We start from the raw sequence: 21045 nt of genomic DNA, 5'->3' as shown, positions 1-21045 counted from the left end.
TGGAGTTTCCTGGCCCAGAATCTTCATTTTAGTAGCACTCAGTCTCTATGAGCATCTAGTATGTGTGAGGAAGCACTTTGCTGCCCTGGTCACTCTGCCCCAGGACCAGACTGAATGACCTCTCAGCAGGCTGCACCTCCCTTTTGTCATCCTGACTCCACAAAGTGTTGAAATGTAAGTCTACCAATTGAATTTTAATATCTCTTGAACTTGTCTCCTCCTTCTCTCCAATGCCTTAACTGTAGTTCGGGCTGACATCAGCTCCTGTCTGGACTCTTGGATAAATAGCTTCTAATTGGACTTGTTTCTAGGAACACAGTCCTGATACCTTAACTTCCCCGCTGAAAATTCTCCAAGGTCGCCTCACCTCCTGCAGGATAATCCAGCCTCCTTAGCATCCTGCCTCAGATGTGTCAGGATCTGCCCTCCAGCTCCTTACACAGCTTTCCCGTCACCCTCCTCTTTTGTATTCCACCTTCCAGGTGATTTACAAATGCTTTCTCCTCATTCCCAGGCCTCTGCCTCACTCCCACTGCTTCCCATCCTGAGCCATTATTCTCTTGAGCATCTCCTGCTTGTCTTTCAGACCTAGTTCATCAAGTCCATGGGCAGGCTTCCCTGATACAGCCCCACCAGCGCCCTTCCTTGTTGATTCCACACCATCATCTGCTTTCCTTTATCCTGGCACTCACTGAAATTTCTGCTCATGTGTAAGACGCACCCTTCCCAATCCTAAAAATGCATACCCTCTAAATTGTCTGGTTCCCATTATGCACAGTGACAATTCTGCCCCCAATTCCAGTGTGTGAGTGGGGATTTCCTCACACCATCAAGTCATCTCCAACACCAGATATGTGTCTTATAATTGAACTTAACGCTGATACTTTCTACCTGGAGATAGAGCCAGATACTACATCATTGCCCCCTCCCAGCCCCCAACTTCAGATGCTACTTGCAAGTATAGGTTGTCACCTGTGCTTCTGACCAATGGGTTACAGATTGGAGGTTCCAACAAACCTTTTCTAGGGTTCAATGACTTTGCTAGAGCAGCTCACAGAACTCAGAGAAACATTTACTTACTAGATTACTAGTTTCTTATAAGAGGATATATCTCAGGAACATCCAAGTGGAAGAGATGCACAGGGCAAGGCATGGGGAAAGGGCTTGAGCTCCCATGCCCTCTCAGAGCACCCGGCTCTCCCTAAATCTCCAGGTGTTCACCACCTGGGAAGCTCTCTCAATCCTGTCCTTTTGGGTTTTTATGGAGGCTTCATTACAGAGGCATGAGTAATTAAATCATCGGCCACTGGTGATTGAACTCAGTCTCTAGCTCCTCTCCCCTCTCAGGAGGACAGGACGGAGGGACTGAAAGTTCCAACCCTCCATAATCAAGAGTTTGGTTCTCCTGGCAACCAGCCTGCATCTCTAGCTGAGGTTCAAAGTTCACCTCATTAACATAACAAAAGACATCTTTGTTGTTCTCTTCACTTAAAACCCAATGTTTTAGGAGCTCTTTGTCAGAAACTGGGGACTAAGACCAAATATATATTTCTTTTTTTGGATGTATATTTCTTATTATAAATCACAATATCACACATATATTAAAGAGAGATAAATAATTCTACTCCCTAGAGACAAAGCACAGCCATTCAGAATATAAGCAAATAGATGATTTACACATTCTACCCATGTAATATAAATAAAATATACATAATAAAACAAAATAATACATAATATATAAATAAATGTAATAAATATATAAGTATATATAAATAAAATATTTTTTATTTATTATTATTCTAGTATAAATAAATAATGTATTTAGCTATATGAATACTCGGGACATATTTCATCTTACTGATGCTTACCTGTAGTATTTTATGAACAAAATTAAATACAAATCACTTGAAGTACATAATTTGAAAAGGGATTTCCTTATAAAATTGTCAGTGTGGTGAACGTAGCATTTTGTTATATTTAATTTCCTTCTTCTATCTCTCACTTGCGGACCTTCGAGAGCAGGGTTTTTACTTTATCAGCTTTGTATTTCCAAGGCCTACCACAGTAATAGGCCCACAGTGGATGCCAGTAAATATTAATTAAATTGTTTGCTTTCTGAGTTTGCTGTCATGCAGTTGGGAAAATGCACTTTTCTTGTATAAACACATAGAAAGTACTAGAAAGCAAACTCAATGTGTGTTGTCATTCGCACTTACTTTGAAAGATAAGAGCAGCTTCTTGACAATACAATGAGGGAAAGTAACTGTTCTTAGGCTTTTTCTTTTCCCTCCTCAAAAATTATCAGGCAGTACTAAGAGAGAAGTTTATAACAATAGATGCCTACATTAAAAAAAAGGAGAGATATCTCAAATAAACAATGTAACTTTATCCCTCAAAGAGACAGAGAAAGCACAAACTAAGCTTAAATTAGAAAAAGGAAATAACAAAAATTAGAACAGAAATAAATAAAATAGAGAATAGAAAGACAATAGAAAAAAAATCAGTGAAACCAAGAGTTGGTGTTTTGAAAAGATAGACAGAAATGACAAACCCTTAGCTGGACTAAGAAAAAAAGAGAAGACTCAAATAAATAAATAAATCAGAACTGAAAGAGGAAATATTGTAACTGATGTTACAGAAATAAAAAGAATCATAAGAGACTACTGTGAAAAATTCTGTGCCCACAGATTGGATAACCTAAAAAAAGTGGATAAATTCCTAGATACCCACAACTTACCAAGATTTAATCATGAAGAAATAGAAAGTCTGAACAGGCCTATAACTAGGAGATTGACTCAGTAATCAAAAACCTCCCAACAAAGAAAAGCCCAGCAGCAGATGTCTTCACTGGTGAATTCTTCCAAACATTTAAAGAACTAACACCAATGCTTTTGAAACTCTTCCAAAGAATTGATGTGGAAGGAATACTTCCAAATGAGGCCAGCATTACCGTGGTGCCAAAGCCAGACAAAGACATCACAAGAAAACTACAGGCCAATATTCCTGATAAACATAGATGCAAAATTCCTCAACAAAACACTAGTAAACCAAATCCAACAGCACATTAAAAAGATCATGCACCATGACCAAGTAGAATTTATCCCTGGGATGGAAAGCTGAATCAACATATGAAAATCAATTAATGTGATATACCACACTGACAGAATTAAGGATACAAATCATATGATCATCTCAATAGATGCAGAAAAAGCATCTATTGACAAGTTCAATACCCTTTCATGATATATACTGTCAACTAGGAATAGAAGGAAAGTATCTCTACATAATAAAGGCCATACATGAAAAGGCCATAGCTAACATCACGCTCAGTGGAGAAAAACAGAAACCTTTCAATAGAGAAAAATAGAAACCTTTCCTTCTAGGATTAGGAGCAGGGCAAGGATGCCTGCTCTTGTTGAGTGGTCTTATTACAGTAATAATAATAATAATAATAATAATAATAATAATAATAATAATAATAATAAAGGAATAAAAGGCTCAAAAAGCAAAAAAAAAAAAAAATTATACCACCAAACTCAAATTTTCACCTTAGAAGCACTAAATCCCTTTCAATGTGTCTAAAGTCAAAGCATATTAAAAAGAAAAAATCTAGGACTTACCTCAAAACTTACAGCTCCATTGTGGTCCGTATCAAATGCATTGAACAGAAAATGTGCATATGTGGTAGAGTCTGAAATGTTGAAAATAAAATAATAAGTTAGCATTTCAATATCCTACAAAGGATTTGTATAGCATGTCCCAAGCCTCTTTCTATCCAGGAAAATTTACTCTACCTCCTTTGACTTGTGCTTTCTTCTCAGCTGCCCACCTTCTCTCCGTAGAGGATTGTAATTTGAGATTCATAGGTGTGAGTTACCTACAGAGGCCACTGGTAACAGAAGCTCTCTAAGTTTCTGGCTGGAAATGCTCTGAACACATGGGAGTCTTGGGTGATGTTACTGACACTGGGATGAGTAATGTTACCATAGGTGGGTGTGAGGATTAACAAGACATCTGGAAATCGCATAGTGCTTGGCAGGGACTATCTCTAGAAGAAGTAAAATAATAAAAATACTAATAATGAGGCACAGATGAATTGCTATTATTGGTGTTGTTATTATTAGTTTGTTCATCATTTTACAACCCAGATAAGGATATCAGGACTGAGAGAAGTTGAGAAACTTGCCCAAAGTCACACAGTCCATAAGGAGTAGAGTGGAATATAACTTAGGTCTTTCTGACCAAAAAGCTAAGCTAGCCCACAGCTAGTAAGGCTGCCTGATGAAGTGGAAACTAGGGTGATTTGGGAAGTTTCTTAGGCCATGTTGAAAGTGGATTGTGTGGTCCTAAAGGTTCCCAGTTGAAAGCAGTGGGGAGCTCCTGCTTTGCCTGGGTCCTGGATGGGGTTAGAGGCTCTGGGCAATGGTAGACAGCTTTGGACAGCTTTCTTGTCCCAGTGCCACACGATGGTGCCTAATGATACTGAAGTTCTCTGAAATCTAACACTTCCTCTGAGTTTGCTTCAAGTAGGTTATTTCCCTCTAATTTTCTTTCCTTCCATTTTCTCCTTTGTCTCCCTAATCTCTGAAATTTCTGCCTTTATATTTTTAAAGTATATATATTTTTCTTATTGTTTTCTTTTCTTAGTGCACAGTTTTCATTTTTAAGTGCTTCTGTGCTTGACCCTTGATCAAATTTACATGATTCTTTTAAATGTTTCATCTCATGGGTTTTAGCCTTTTATTGTAACCTTTTTTATATTAAAAAATTGTAACCTTTTAGCTCATTGGCTCTAGCCTTTTATCTTCTTTTTTAAAACCTCATCTATTTCTATTTTATAACTTTTAGCCTTTATTTTTACTGGGATTTAGCAAAACTTCTGTTCACCTTTTACTTTATGAATTGCTTTTTGAAGGCTGTCAAGAAACTAAGTCACAGAAGCAGGAGTAGAGAATGGCTCTCCCCAGATAAGGGAGGTCGGAGGTCATGCAAACTTCTCTCCTAGCTCTCAAGCATCCATGGCCTATGGATGGCTTGTTTTCCCTGAATGCTTCACCCCAATGGTTAACTCTGTTGCAGGCCACATATTTCACAAGGTAAATTGCATACTCAGTTTCTCAAAATGGTGGTGGCATTTTCTTTCACCTCTTATCTTTAAATATGATGTGAGGAACCACTTATTTTTAAACGTATGAATCAATAACACTGTTTACAATGAGCCAAACAGGCACCACAATTGGGCCTTAACAGTATGTAAAACTGTTGTTTGTAGAGTGGATGTCTATCTTGTGTTTATTGGTCACAGGAAGAAGCCCTTTTGGGTATGAAACCAGGGTTTTGACTACAATCAACTTAGTGAGATTGTTGGGAAGTTCCATATAGAATTATCAAGAATTGTCAGTCTATTTCTATTTACAAAGTTGTTTTGCTCTCAACAGTACTTTTACATAGACTTCTTGAACTATTTAGTGCCCTATGGAGAAATGAGTTGACAGATGGTATGCTAAACTTATTTTCAGGGAAGAAAAAATAAGGGATTTTGCATATTTTAAAACGAGCTTCATTAAGCAGGTCTCTTGTTACCTTATTTATACAGCAAGAGTAAGTGCCTTTACCTTAGCAACCAGAACTCACCATGAATAATGGCTCAGAACAAACGATGTTGGCAACTTTTAAAAACTTAAAACACAAGATAATGTAGGCATACAATAATTACCATGCTTCTCAGGGGAGGTTGTTCTAGTTTAAAGCTTGACACATGGGACACACACTCTCAAGGTTTGCCCTAATGTGGTTCAGAGGACGTCTTGTTCCTCTAAATGTACCTTGGCAAGTTTCCTGGAAGTGAAGCCAGTTTTCTAACCTAGATATACCAGGCAAAGAGAGGTTGCTAATACAGTAGTGGAGTCAGATTGCCCGAATTTGAATCTCAGCTCTACCAACTATTAACCGTGTGACCTTGGGCGTGTTGTTTAACCTCTCTGTGACTCAGTTTCCTCAGCTACAAAATGATAACAATATGTACTTCAGAGAGTCATCATAAAGAAATTAAATGAGATACTATACCCAAAGATCTTAGAATAGTCCTAGGCAAATATTAAATGTTCACTAATTATTAGCTATCATTATTTAATAAATGTGATCAAATTTTTTTTTACAGATTAATACAGTTCACCTGAAAACATTTCTATTTTTTGTGAACTCTCAATTGTGCATCTAAGTGACTGAAGTTCTAACCTAATGGAACTTCATGCTCAGTGAAAACCATTACAATTATATCATGAATGGTATTGAGTTTCTGACAGAGTTTGGATTTCTTCAGTAGACATCTGGAGACAGTGAAAGTTTTTAAAGAAGGGGAATGATGTTACTAGCTTTGATGGGGTGAGAGGAAGGAGCTAAGGCGTTGGAAGTGTCTGACTGGGCACAGAGGTGGATTCTGTAGAGAAAAAGGAAACTGTCCACAAAACCATCTTGGTCTGATTTCATCTGACTGTGCTCTTCTTAAATACTCAGTAAATATTTGCTAAAAGGATGAATAACTGGCATCCTGGATTCTAGATTTCAGTACAGTTCAGGGCTCAAAAGAAATGACAATGGTTTCTGCTCTTCCCATATGAGCTGACAGTCTTCTTTGACCATAATTCCTTCCATATAACAAAAACAGTTACTCAGTATCATATGATGACTTTGCTCAGTTTCCTGTAATTTTACTTGTGAAGCTGAAAATTAAATGTTGAAATTTTACATTTAGGGGACAAAATTTATGGAGTCTTAGGATAGGAAGTGATCTTGGATACCATTTAGCTATTTATCTACATTTAACAAAGGCAGGAAGTGGGTGTAGGTAATGTTAGGGAAGTAGTTATGGTCACCTAGTTAGTTAACGGTAGAGTCGGTAATGAAATCAAGACATTCCAACACTAACTCTTAGAAATAAAGGATGTTAGAACAGAAGGAAAACATGAGGATTCTTCTGTTCCACATCTGGCGAAGGAACAACCTGAGGCCCAGAGAAATAAACTATTCGAGCCACACATTTTAGTGGGGGCAGAGTCTATCTGTAAACTCAGGACTCTTGACTTAGTCCAGTGTCTTTAACCCAATTATGTCCAGAGCACAGTGATGATACCAACTAATCCCTTGGTTGAAAAGACCATTGATACACATACATTTCAGAATATTTAAACAGATACACTTGATTATCATGTTCCAGGTCTGTGGTTGAAATCAGTCTGGTTGATTTCTTTCTTCCCACCACAAATCCCCTACTCCCACCTGAATTCAAGCAAAAGGTACAGAATTAGTTTAATGCATTTGAATATACAATTCATGGCAATGTTACTACAGTAAGGCAGGTTCACATACATGAGTGGTAGTCTCTGTTCAGTATGTTCTCTCTAAATCACCTTGAAAATTCCTAGAAATATTGTCTGCACATGAGAAGGATATTCAGTGGGTGGAGTTATTTGGAAAAAAAATTTAAACCTTTATGTCCATAGAGCTCATCTAAGTGCCTCAAGTGCCTTGAATGCAGTGATTGTTCAATAAATATTTGTTGACTTAGATTCTTCTGACTGAAGCTCATTCATTCATTCCTTCAGTAGTTGTTTATCAGGTGCCTCATATAGTCAAAGCAAATGCAAAATTCCTACAACAGAAGCAGGAGTAGCCCAGGAAACTGGAATTTTCATGAGCTTTAAAAATGCCTGGTGAGCTAAGAGTTTCTAAGCTAAGGTTTCCCCTGTACGTGGCACTGAAAAGCATTGCTGTAATGATACAGGTAATGGCACAAACAAGCCATTTCCTCTCAGCTTGTTTTATAGGAGACATACTTTATCCCTTACAAACAGGAAGATTCTGTTCAGTCCAGCCGTGCTGACATCCAGAACTCCAAACAAGTCGTGCTTGGTAAACCATCTTGCTAAGAAGTAGAGAAAACTAAAGAGCCTGACACAGTACAAATTGCAGAAGGTTCTGGCAATAAGACAAAGAACCTTCCTGTAGGAAACTGAGACATTGTGATTTATGGACCCATCATTGTTACGACTCATAATGAGAGACATCTGTTGCTTTCAGGCCATCAACCTAAATAAATGACTCCACAGAAATGTGAGGATGGCCATAACATGGATTTGCCTGCCATCGGAGAATACATTCTTCCTTAGGACATTTTCCCTTTTCTAGTGGCACTGCAAGATACAATTTGCATGCACGATATTAATTTTTAAAATTGCAAGTCATCATTTTTAAAAATATTTCATTTCCTTCAGTAATGCTGGCTGCTTTTAGATTTATGCATTCAATTAACAGGAATAATCAATGAATTTTTAAGAGTGCAAAAGTGATTTTTCCACAAATCCCTTTGGACTTTGTAACAAGAATCCCTTGCAAAGGATTGTGCTTAAGTAGACGTTCTCTAATGTTGAAATGTTATTTTTCAGATAAAGATAAATTTTTAATGTGGAGTTGTATCTAATTTGTAGCATGTAATAACTTTCATCTGAGATAATCAAAAAATAAAAGATTTCCGTTTGTGCTAAGTGCTTTTTTTTTTTTTAATTTTTATTTATTTATTTATTTATTTTTGGCTCTGTTGGGTTTTCGTTGCCGTGTGCGGGCTTTCTCTAGTTGCGGCGAGCGGGGGCTACTCTTACTCGCAGTGTGTGGGCTTCTCACTGTGGTGTCTTCTCTTGTTGCGGCGCATAGGCTCTAGGCGTGCAGGCTTCAGTAGTTGTGGCACGTGGGCTCAGTAGTTGTGGTGCATGGGCTCTAGAGCACAGGCTCAGTAGTTGTGGTGCACGAGCTTAGTTGCTCTGCGGCATGTGGGATCTTCCCGGACCAGGGCTTGAACTCGTGTCCCCTGCATTGGCAAGCGGATTCTTAACCACTGCACCCTCCATTTGTGCTAAGTGCTTTGATATTAATGCCTATCAATACGTTGTCAGACAGTTAGTTTATAGTAAACATCATTCTTTTAAAAAATACCATGGTTTTTAATAATTTAGAAATATGTGTTAAACAAAGATATTCTAAATTCCTTATTAATGCAGACAAAGGATCCATTACAATCCTGGCATCAGACCCTATGACCAATACCTGGCTGTTATTAATGAGATGGGATTGGGGAAGTTGTCACCTATGATGTATCCAAATTCATGTAATAGTGGGTCACCCTGTGTTTTCTCCGAATTCTAATTTAATTCTTTGAAAAGTCCATCTTAAGTGAAACTTTCTATTTTGATAATCCATGCCCAAAATTGAAATTTTCAATTTCAATTTCAAATTCAACCTATTAAACATCTAAAGCCAAAAGTGAATCTAATTTTTGTATGAAATAATTAGTATTTAAGTGTTGTATACATTCAAAGTGCCTTTTACAGATATCCCATGGTGAGGTGGATGTCATTCATTCATCCACGCATTCACCCTGTTTTGCAGTGAGTATCTAGAGCAACTACTTGTCACTCACTGTTCCACGAGCTGTGGATACAGCAGTGAGCAAAGCAGACAAAAACTTCTGTTCCCTTGGAGATGACATTCTAGTGGAAAAAGAGACAGTAAGCAACAACACAAACAAATAACATATACATTATTAGATGCTCTTGAGAGCTAAAGAGAAACATAAAGAAAAGGCATGGGGGATATGTAGGGGTTGTCCTTTAAGCCAGGGTGGCCAGAGGAAGCCTCACTGAGAAGGTGGCATTTGAATAAAAGCAGAGGTGGTGAGATATTGAGATGGATATTTGGGAGAAGAGAATCCAGGCAGAGAGAATAACGAGTGAATTCAAAGGCCCAGAGATAGGACTTCCCTGGTGGTCCAGCGGTAAGACTCCAAGCTTCCACTGCAAGGTGTGTGGGTTCAATCCCTGGGTGGGGAACTAATAAGATCCCACATGCTGCGTGGCCAAAAATAAAAAATAAATAAATAAATAAATAATCAAAGGCCCAGAGGCAGCACCAGGACTGGTGTGTTGGAGGAAGGGCAAGAGGCCAGGATGTCTGGAATGAGGTGAGTGAAGGGGAGGGTCGGTGAAGGACGAGGCAGAGATAGAACAGGAGACGGTGACCTTGGCTTATGCTCTGAGGGGATGGAAGATTCTGTGCAGAGCAGTGAGACGACCTGGCTTACATTTTACCAGGATTACTCTGGCTCATGTTGAGAACAGACCAGGGTTGGGGAGTGGAGAAGAGAGGTGGAATCAGAGAGACTTAGTTCAGAGACCACAGCAGTTATTTTGGCATCAGATGATGGTGGATCTTTTAAGTGGAATTGAAGTGAAAAGATGATGGCAAAGAAATGGATGAATTTCTCTGCCCCTTAGTTTCCACATTTATTAGAAAGGGAGAACCATAACTAAGGTTGTTGGGAGGTGATGGGTAACACACGCCAGGGCCAGACACGTATTAGATACGTGATGAAAGGTGGCTACTTCAGCTCAGGTTCAATTTATCTGGATAGACTTTTAAAATTTCCTCCCTGTTGTTCAGCTTATCTAATTGTGCCTACATGGTGCTTTTATAATACTATATTTTTAACCCCTATCCTCACATTTATTTTTTTACGTTGACATTGTCCATCTGCTACTCTAGACTCTAACATTCTTTGGGGCAGGTACCACATCTCACCCCTCTTACATCAGCACCTAATACACAGCTGGACACAGAGAAGGTTGCAGGACAAGTTTGAGCTGGGCATCCTGCTGAGTGATTGAAGGAGAGACTATAAGGTCCAGTGGCAAATATATCTCTTCACTCATCTCTAACAGGTATGTATTATCATTATGCGTTCCTTGTTTTCTTTCCAATTAAAATAATGTCTAGGGTGGTATTAATTTTCTTAGATGCAGGGGTAGGGGTGATAGTGGAGAGTTCCTGAAAGAGAGAGGAAGAGCAGAAAGAATATTAGATGAGGTTACAGAAAAATCTGGGTTCTAACCTAGATCCTCCACTTAGTGGATGTGTGACTCTGAGCAAAACATTTAGCTTCTCTAAGCCCTGGATTTCAGATCCGAAAATTAAGGATAATTCCATTTGTCCTAATTTTGAGAGTTGGGAGAATGAGACGTATAATGCATGTGAAAGCTTTGTGGCGTATCCAGGACTCACCCATCATAGTCAGAAAGCACCGCGCCTTTGAGAGATGTGGTATCAGGCACACAGTAATACTGCTTGCATTAGGCTAAAGAGTGAACTCTAGGATATTTGATAATTTGTAAGTAGCTCACTTTTATGATGTATTGAGACTCATATGCACTGCATACTGTGTATTAATTCTCTGACATAAAGATGAAAAATGTAGAGTCATGCCATGAAAGATTAAACCAAACTCAAGATTGCAAGCATAATTGTAACTGAGAGTAGAATTCACTGGTCCACATTTGTACTTACCTCCCTGTGGAAAGAACTGCGAGTAAATCTCTTTGAAGGTGTCTTCGTTAACAACCCCGCTGGGGCATTCCTAGAGAAAGTGGTAGAGAAGCAATATGAGCAAAGTGTTCATAAAACTGATTTTTTGCCCGTTTGAAATAGAACTGTCTACCATGCAAAGCTGCACCAAGAAAGTTCTCCATCCATCCATTATCACAAAAAGAAAAAAAACTCACTATAAACTTCTCTTTGTTCCAGTTCTCACAGACTGAAAAAAAGTTGCTGTTGTAAAAATCTTTGCATAGTATCAGCATCAAAGCTGGTCTGACACATTAAAAAAATCACTGCTGTTTCTAAGAACATGTATGTATATTATCAACGAGGTGGGAAAACATTACTTGTTTTTCGTATAGCAAGGACATTGCAAGATGTTTCTGATGTGGTCTTTGCTGGATCTTGGTGCTGTATCCTCTGGAGATATGCTGGACCCCCATAATCTTTAGTTCAATGAGAAAATGATGTGCTCCCTTTGGGTATAAGGTGGCCCAACAAGTCTCAAACAGAAATAGGTACTAATTTCTGTTAACAGATTGTAGGACTGAACGATAACATTGTTAGTAATAAGTAACTCTGAGTAAGGCAGGACCTGAAGATCTGTTGAATTTCTGGAGAGGAGGGTTTGAAAAGAAACAGGCCTGAACATAATGGATTCCCACCTTTGTCGCATGGTTGGAGTTATTTAAGACTAAAGGATATTGACCTTGGGAACTCCACTAATGTTGGACTACTGACTTGGTGGGACCAGAGTGTAAAGGTATCCCTCTGAGACTGGACATTTTCTGTAAAAGGAGCTGCAATCTAAAATGTTAGAAAAGATCTGCCTTGATACCGAAATGAGGACTAAGTAAGTGGACTTGAGGCTGAGGTAAGCGCAAAAACGCTTTCACTCTTTGGAGTTGCAAGAACAATCTGGTCAGGATTCTGAACTGGAGACACTCCTTGAGCAGTGGAGACTGACAATCACAAAATGATCCAACATCAAACCACATGTGGGATGTTAATCGTACACTGAAAGTGGGGAAGTGCTAAGTTCTATCCATTTCTTCTGAGTAGCTTCTTGTGAACAGGTGCATCTTACCTGAGCTCCCTTGCTTCAGTTCTCACAGGACCCCATTCTACCCGGCATCTCCAGGATTCACTGGGGGAGAATCAGGGGTGTGTTTATTTCCCTGCCTTTAGACATGAATATTCTGTATACTTTAAATTTGACACTGTTACTGGGATCTTCAAAATCATTCGTGGTCTTAAAAGCTTTTCTTAACTCTTAAAATCATTGTCCCTTCATGAATAAACTTGATGTATTAATTTGATCTTTCTTTACTCCAATGAGCTAGTTATTCACAACTATAATGTGCTTCACATGAGGAATTTTCTGTTTTTTCCTTTGTTGGTTTGAAAGGTAGTACCTTTGATATACAAACACAGTTTCGAATAGTAGTTTCAATGTGAACTTGTGTTTACAGAGCTTGTCAATGTGGATTTTCCCCATTCGATCATTATAATAAACCTATGACTTAGGAATCTCTATTCACTGAGGAAGAACTAGGCTACGTGGTAAAGTGCCTTGGTACTCAGCTAGCCAGTGGGAGAGCTGGAATGTGAGCTTGGAACTTTCCAGATCATCACAAGGTTTTGAATTAAATAAGCCCTGTGGAAATAATGATCCCAAGGACCTAAGAGGATTGGAGCAAAAAAAGACAGCCAAAAACAAATTAGGAAAAAAGCAAGCAAGCAAATTATGATGGTTAATTTTACATGTCAAGTTGTCTGGGCCATAATGCCCAATTATTTGGTCAAACATTATTCTGGATCTCTCTACAGGGTGTTTTTGAATGAGGTTTACATTTAAGTTGGTGGGTTTTGAGTAAAAGAGATTACCCTCCAGAATATGGGGGTCCTCACCCAATCAGTTGAAGACCTAAATAGAACAAAATGCTAATCTTTCCAGAGCAAAAGGGAATTCTCCAGCACATTGCCTTGGAAGCTAATATGCAACATTGGTTCTTCTTGGTTCTACAGCAGACTGCCTTTGGACTTGAACTGTAATTCCTTCCTGAGTCCCTGAAGTCTCCAGTCTGTCTTTCTCCTCCATCAGATTTTAAGTCTTCACAATCATGTGAACCAATTGCTTAAAATAAATTACTTTCTGTATATATACACATCTATTGGTTTTTGTTTCTCTGGCGAATCCTAACTAATACATAAGCAAATGAACAATCAACAGCTACAACTCCAAAAGGAAAGAAGATGGCATGTAGAGAGCTGATCACTCAGAAGTTTTGACTAAATGACTCTGTCTAGTTGGCAGCAACAGAACCAATTTTAAAGGCAAATAAGCACTTTGTAGTTGGACCCTCTCACGCATGGAAATTGTGATTTATTGGCTATTTATCTCTGAGCCATCTGCTGGGGATGGTAAGGCAAGAACAAATAGATGGCTGTCTGCCATCAGGTGGTGAATTAGTGCAAGGTCAAAGCTGGAAACTTGCCTTGGAGTTCAAATGATTCTAGCCAGAGACAAAGATGGGAAATGAACGGACACCTGCAGTCAGCAAACTTGTCAGCTGTCTCTAATCTCTAGATGTATTTGATAGATATATCTTATAATGTGAAATGAAATTCAGAAATTGATGGTCTCATATGTGTTTGTTTTATGTTTAATCACGTCTGTGTCAAACGAAATCCATTCTCTGCCAACTAAACACTCCTGGTCAGGGACTTCCCTGGTGGTCCAATGGTAAAGAATCTGCCTTCCAATACAGGGGACGCGGGTTTGATCCCTGGTTGGAGAACTAAGATCCCACATGCTGCGGAGAAACTAAGCCCACGTGCCACAACTACTGAGCTCTCACACCTCAACTAGAGAGCCTGCATGCTACAACTACAGAGCCCACATGCTCTGGAACCCGTGCACCACAACAAAGAGCCTGCGCACGCAGTGAGAGATCCTGCATGCCACAACTAACACCCGATGTAGCCATAAAAAAAAAAAAAAAAAAAAAAAATTAAAAAAAATTAAAAAGATAAAAATTCCTGGTCAAGTTTTAAGGTGGTAAGTCTCATCAAGTAAATTTGTCTTTATCCATCTTATATTTATTACATTAACTTACATCTTTAGCCTATGCATACTGTATGTTTATTATTCTGAGAACTTTTCTGGGAAACAAGGCAGCAGCAATAAACAAAGCTAAATGTTGTGCCCTCATGGACCTACATCCAAATAGAACAAGAAAGGTCAGAAGCAACATAAAAGAACACATAAAAGTAACAATCCATAGAATGGTGATCTTTTATTTATTCTAAAGAGTTCTTATGGGAAAGCAATTCATTTTACTACCTTCAAGTAAAAGAAAATTAATCAGATTTTTTAAGACTCTAGTGATTTACAAAATGGTATGAATGATCTATTCTCTAACTCTTCCCTCACCAGTTTTGTGGAGTCATTTCTGCACAAAAGAGGTATCTCCACCTCTCCTTTAAGAATGAATTTGACGAGGCCCTGTGTACAGCTAAGTGTATACCATAAAAGATGTGGCTGTGTTAGGTTAACTCTTGCTGCTGTAACAAACGTGCTCCCAAATATGTAACTTAAATATATATAAATTTAAAAGAATGTAGTATATTTCTTGCTTATCCAACAGTCTTGGGGGGTGGGGAACAGATCAGAGTTCTTAAGGGACAGAGGCTAATGAAAGCTTGGCCATCGTCATGTGGCGTCTATGTGATCATCTCATCTGAAGGAGAAAAAGACATTGAAGAGCGAGCATGAAAGGTGTTTATGGACCAGGTCTTAAGGTGGTACATATCCTTTCCACTCTTATTTTGTTGGTGAGAAATCACTTAATATGTCCACCCCAAACCACAAGAGAAGGCTCATGTGCCCAGGAAGGAGATAAGAACACAAACTTGTTGAACTGTTAGCAGCGTCTGTCTTGGAGCCTTATTTGAAAATGCTCCAAATGTCTGTGCTCTGAAATAGTTCTCCCACTGATGCTTTAATAGAACCATCATCACATCACTTAGCAATATAAATTCTTTTCATTTCCCCTGGAGTCATTTTTAAAGGATGATATTTTCAAATAAACAAGTTCAGTAAGGCCTAAATATCTAAGTATGAATTTGTTAATTAGGATTTCTTCACTCTAAGAGGAAGAACCCAAGAAGCAGTAGAATTCCCAGCTTTAGAGAAAGTGAGGAAAGCTTCACTCATATATACTTTGAGAAGTTACTATAACCTTCTATAAGCTTTATGGCTTCTATATTATATTTTCTAATGACATTTCATCTGATTATTAGCAAGTGATCATTTCATGAATATATGTTGTCTATAGAAAAAAATAAATAAAAATTACCCTTAATTATGCTACTGTAAAACTATTTTAGTCTTCTATCTAAGCATGTATTAATATGCTGTACAAATAAAATTAGAATAATGTAAGAATATAGTATTGTGTCTTCTTTTTTTTTACTGTAACAAAATATCCTGAGCATTTTCCATGTCATCATTATTAATGGACACACCTTGCTACTGTGTGCACAAAATAAGTTGAGATAAAGCAGAGATGCTCACAGACAGACGGTGGAATATTACTCAGCCATAAAAAGAAACGAAATTGAGTTATTTGTAGTGAGGTAGATGGACCTAGTGTCTGTCATACAGAGTCAAGTAAGTGAGAAAGAGAAAAACAAATACCGTATGCTAACACATATATATGAAATCGAAAAAAAAAATGATACTGATGAACCTAGTTGCAGGGCAGGAATAAAGAGGTAGACATAGAGAATGGACTTGAGGACATGGGGTGGGAGGGGGAAGCTGGGGCGAAGTGAGGGAAGCATCGACATATATACACTACTGAATGTAAAATAGTTGGCTGGTGGGAAGCAGCAGCATAGCACAAGGAGATCGGCTCGGTGCTTTGCAATGACCTAGAGGGGTGGGATAGTGAGTGAGAGGGAGACTCAAGAGGGAGAGGATATGGGGACATGTGTATGCATATGGCTGATTTGCTTTGTTGTGCAACAGAAACTGACACAGTATTGTGAAGCAATGATACTCCAATAAAGATCTATTAAAAAAAAAACAACTATGGAGGCTTGACGCTGAGATGCAGAGTGTAGTTCTTGTTGGGGAAGGGGCTTGGTGGTGTTCCTTTATGCTTGAGGTGTGCAGCCTCTGTATCAGTTAGCTGCGAAATGAACGCTGAATGCTATTTTCACTTTTCGCCTTTTTATATAAAAGTGAAAAATCCTCTTCAGACTTCTTTTGATTAGGGAAAACAGGTACTAATATAGGTCTTTCGTAAAGAGAACTTTTGAAAAGTGGGGAATACCTGTAATCCAGTCCGATGGCTTCATTTTAAAAACAAGGAGACTGAGGCTGAGGTTACGGGAATTGCCATAAACCACATGGTGGGCTGCTGAGCCTTACCTTGTGTCTGTGTTTCCTGATGTCTAGGCTGATGTGTGGATATTGCAAACACCCTCATGTCCATACAGTAGCTGGTATCATTCTGCCAGGAAGCATTTAGAATAATCTAGTGAAATGCTTATGCTCCTGGGCTCTGGAGTGAAGTAGAAGGACTGCACTGAACCTCTGCTTAAAAGCTGCATAGCTTCAAATTGTTTCATCTAAGTCCTATTGTTCTCCTCTGTAACATGGGGATAACTATTGACACCAGAGGTGTGTTATGAGAATTAGTAAGATAACGCACGTTATGTTATTATCTTAGCCCTCTTCTTTGTGCACCGTATTTGCTCATTAAATATGAGCTGTTAGTATAATGTTAATAATCTAGAATTTGGTAAGCAGAACTCCATTATACAGAGAGTCGGTGTAACCTCAACATGGCTATACCAGGGTTAAATTGTATTCATCAAAGCAGTTGAACCCAGTAGAGTACCGGTCTGATATAATGCAATGAGCCTATAAAGCAGATATGAGTTATGCCTCCTCCTCTAGTTTTATAAATTGAATCTGCTCTCTCTAATATCATCAGAGTTTACCCTCAAAGGCAGGGGAATACTGCAGTTGTAAATGACAGCTGAGAAGAATAAAGGCTACCATACTGGAAATAAATGTCAGTAGAAACCCAGGAGACTTTTTATTCATTAATTTAAAGAAAATTTTTCCCTACTAATGCTTAGATGAGTACATTAGAAATACAGTAGTCCATGAAAAGTGTTGGGAATGGTGCTTTGAAGGGAGATCCATGTATGCATAGGAAATTGCTAAAGAAATTATTTTCCAAGGTGCATTGTGAGTTCCTATACTTTTACCTCTTAAGAAAGTCTTTCAGCATTTCCTTGAAAGTTGTCAGAACTCTGGTGGAATGCTCTAGAAATGGTTACAGTGATATGCAAATCAGATGTATTTTCATGCTAATATTTGTCCACTCCACTGGCTGAAATCTCCTCTTCCCATAAATGACTGTGTTCTGGTGTATACCATCTCCTCAGGTTCAGAACAATTATTAAACATTTAGAGATACCTCTTCAGGAATCAAAAAAAAAAAAGGAATTATGGTACAAAAATATCATGGGGAAAAAGTAAAAGTCCTTGTGAAATAAATAACTCCTTGGGAACCCTTTTATGATATCTAAAATGTCACATCTTTTAAGCATCTATGTTTTTCATCAATTCTCACACCTACTCCTGTTGCCAAGGAAGGCACACATGACAACGGTTGTGAGGTGCTTAAGTTGAAAACCTAAGAAATGTACCCACAGAAATGTAATGACATCCATGTTTCATCCAGAGACTGTTTTTTCAGTTATTCTTTCTGACAAAGGAAGTAGACTGACACCTCTGTGATAAGTAGCACAGCAGACTGTGGGCGGAACACAAAGACTGGACACTGGGCACTCAGACCGGAGAAGAAAACGAGGGAGACTCACATCACTCCCCAAATAAGAAGAGCATCCATCCTTCTGGCAAAAATAGATGGCAGGTAAGTTGGCCATCTTAGAGGAAGTTACCTTCTTAAGCAGTACAATTGTTACAGACCACACTTAAAGCGAGCTGGGTACGAGTTCATAAGCAGAGACCAGAAAGCATCTTGGACACTTAGAAGAACATGCAGCAATAACCCATGAGATACACCGAAAGGGAACCTGATGAATTGGACAAGACAAGAAGAGGATTTCAGGTGTGTGTCTTTAGGGTTTTTTAATCAACAAATTCTTCCTGCTTCCAAACCCATGGGAAGATTGTATTTCATGGGTCCTTAATGGTTTGCTGGAATCATGCGTCAAACTGCCCAATGAATGGAAAGTAGAAGGGACACTGTAATATTGTGATTTATAATAAGAAATATGTGTTTGGTCTGAGTCCCCATTTCTAGCACAGAGCTCCTAAAACCATGAGAGAGATAAAGTTATCTCTTGTTATGTTGATGAGGTGACTTTTGGACCCCACCCAAGGATGGGGCTGGTTGCCAGAGGAGCCAACCAGGTGATTAGAGCGTTGGAACTTTCAGTCCCACTCCCCCCCCCCCCGACCTCCAGGAAGGGGAAAGGGTCTGGAGATTGAATTCAATCACCAATGGCTAATGATTTAATCAACCATGTTTATGCCATGAAACCTCCCAAAACCCCCAAAGGACAAGTTCAGAGAGTTTCTGGGTTGGTGAACACATTGAGAGTTGGCGAGAGTGGCATGCTTGAAGACATATTTGACATTCATCTGAGAACTTAATTGTTTGTGTAATATATGTATATATTTGTTTATACTTAAGTAAATTTAATCATAAGCTATTATTAAGTTCTTATTTTGAGTATGAATCCAACTGTTTATTAATTACTTACTACTTTACAAAGTCATAACTTAAAACTACTTTCAAATTACCACATGGACTCTATCTAATTATTATAGTTAAGATTCTGGTGTCTGGAGTGCCCCCAGATCAGATAAAAAGTCTCTTTATGGGAGGATGCTTAAACAAGTTGTATTTTTGTCTGACTGTGTTTTATGCTGCAGATGAATCATAACTGTTTGTATATATTTTACATTTGAGAAAGTGGCTTTTATTTTCTTAGTTTTCAAGATGTGAACATATCAAGCTGAGTTATAGTATAATTATTTCATAGCCAAGACAACTTTTTATCCTTTGAGATTTTAAAAAATATTTCCCATTACTTAGTTGATTAAATTGTGAAAACAAAACACCCCACCACCTCCAGCAAGGCTGACTTTCGAAAGATAGATGAAGTGAATTCACTGATACAATAAAGATAATGGATGGAGACTTTCATTCTCAGAGACGTATCATCGGGAAGCATGACTGTCTTCACATATTATTCCACCCTGTTTAATATGTAATCCAATTGGAAAAGCATAGGTTCTTTTAAATTAAATTTCCATTCTCCACTTCCCTCGTTTGAAACTGGGGTTGCTCTGGAAAGTCACTCTCCTAGTAGCATGACAATTTAAAGATGACTTGGTATTCCACAGTTGCAGGAGAATTTTCAAAATTTACATGGTGCAATGCCATGAACTGTACTGCTCTTATCACTAGATTCTGTTTGTGGACTTCTCTTCTCCCTTTAGACTTGGTAAATACCTTGAAGGCAGGGACTGATTTTTTATTGAGCCCAGCAGTGTTCACAGCAGAGTATTAAAAATGTTTATCTTGAATGGATAAATACAGAAACAATTCTTAGCTTTTAAGAAATTAGAAAATAAACTTGATCTGGCAGTTTCCTTTAAAATTTGTGTGCAAGTTTTTAGAACTCCTTGCACTCCAAAACAATTTTTTTTCTCTGTAATTCTTCTGTTCTCTTCTATCCAGTTGTGCTGAGGGAAAATTTTTGATGCCTTGTGCTGTACTATTCAAGGTGACCACTTTGTCTTAAATACATCTTTGTCCCTGGACTTTTGAGGTCAAAATCTTGGTTCCACTTCCCAATCCTCATGACTGCTTATCATAAATATAATCACAGAAATTAAGGGGAGACCACCAGGGTCAAGAGAAAACACTTCTTAGTTCAACACAAATTTTAAAAACCTTACCGTATTCAACATTTGGGTTGTTAAAAACTCATTTCAGAATGGTAAGATTAGCCCTTCAGTTTTCAGAGCATACAACCTGATCACTAAGAACTAAAACTAGCTTTAAATTTTTGTTCCATGTTCCCAGGTGTTTGAACTCTTAGCAAGTCATTTATTCTCTTAGTCTGTTTCCTCATCTGTAAAATAACCTCTAAGAAATACTGACAACACAGGGAAATAAAACAAATGAAAATTAAAATAGATAATGAAAAAGGAAAAAAATAAAAAAACTGGATACAACCAACACGTTAGATATTTTGCTGTTTCAAAAATTTGCATTAAGAACCTTCTGTATTCCCTGAATATACTCCTTGGGGCCAAAATGAGGCCAAAGTGGTTAAATATGAATTTCAGATTGGAAAAAAAAGGGGGAGAAAGACTTTCCTCCTTAATATTGGAAAAGAGATGAGTGCTGGGTTATAATCAAGATTCGACTCAGCTGCTAAAGTGTGGAGATGTAGGCACCTCCTCAGCCCCACGAGGCCCCACTGTCACCCAGGATGAAGGATAAATATAAGGTACAAGGCACATTTTCTCCTCATCTCCAGCTCTATTCTCTAACTGTG

The 21045-nt window shown here is 38.3% G+C and overlaps 1 protein-coding gene across 7 annotated transcripts in view; it reads right to left on the bottom strand.

Moving 5' to 3' along the window:
- KCNIP4 (potassium voltage-gated channel interacting protein 4) overlaps window positions 1-21045 on the bottom strand; it is a 1174076-nt gene that overhangs the window by 20116 nt on the left and 1132915 nt on the right. For all 7 annotated transcript variants that reach the window (XM_082462664.1, XM_082462667.1, XM_082462663.1 and 4 more), the window contains 2 exons: window positions 11392-11461; window positions 3621-3691 (listed from right to left, as the gene is read on the bottom strand). In XM_082462664.1, the coding sequence (XP_082318790.1) occupies window positions 3621-3691; window positions 11392-11461 (141 nt within the window). The remainder of the gene's footprint in view (window positions 1-3620; window positions 3692-11391; window positions 11462-21045) is intronic.

This window comes from Balaenoptera physalus (genome assembly GCF_965194825.1).
Source record: "Balaenoptera physalus genome assembly, chromosome: 5".
In the NCBI taxonomy this organism is placed as follows: Eukaryota; Metazoa; Chordata; class Mammalia; order Artiodactyla; family Balaenopteridae; genus Balaenoptera; species Balaenoptera physalus.
The sequence above is the reverse complement of the archived record's forward strand: the minus strand, read 5'-3'. Positions and strand labels throughout refer to the sequence as shown.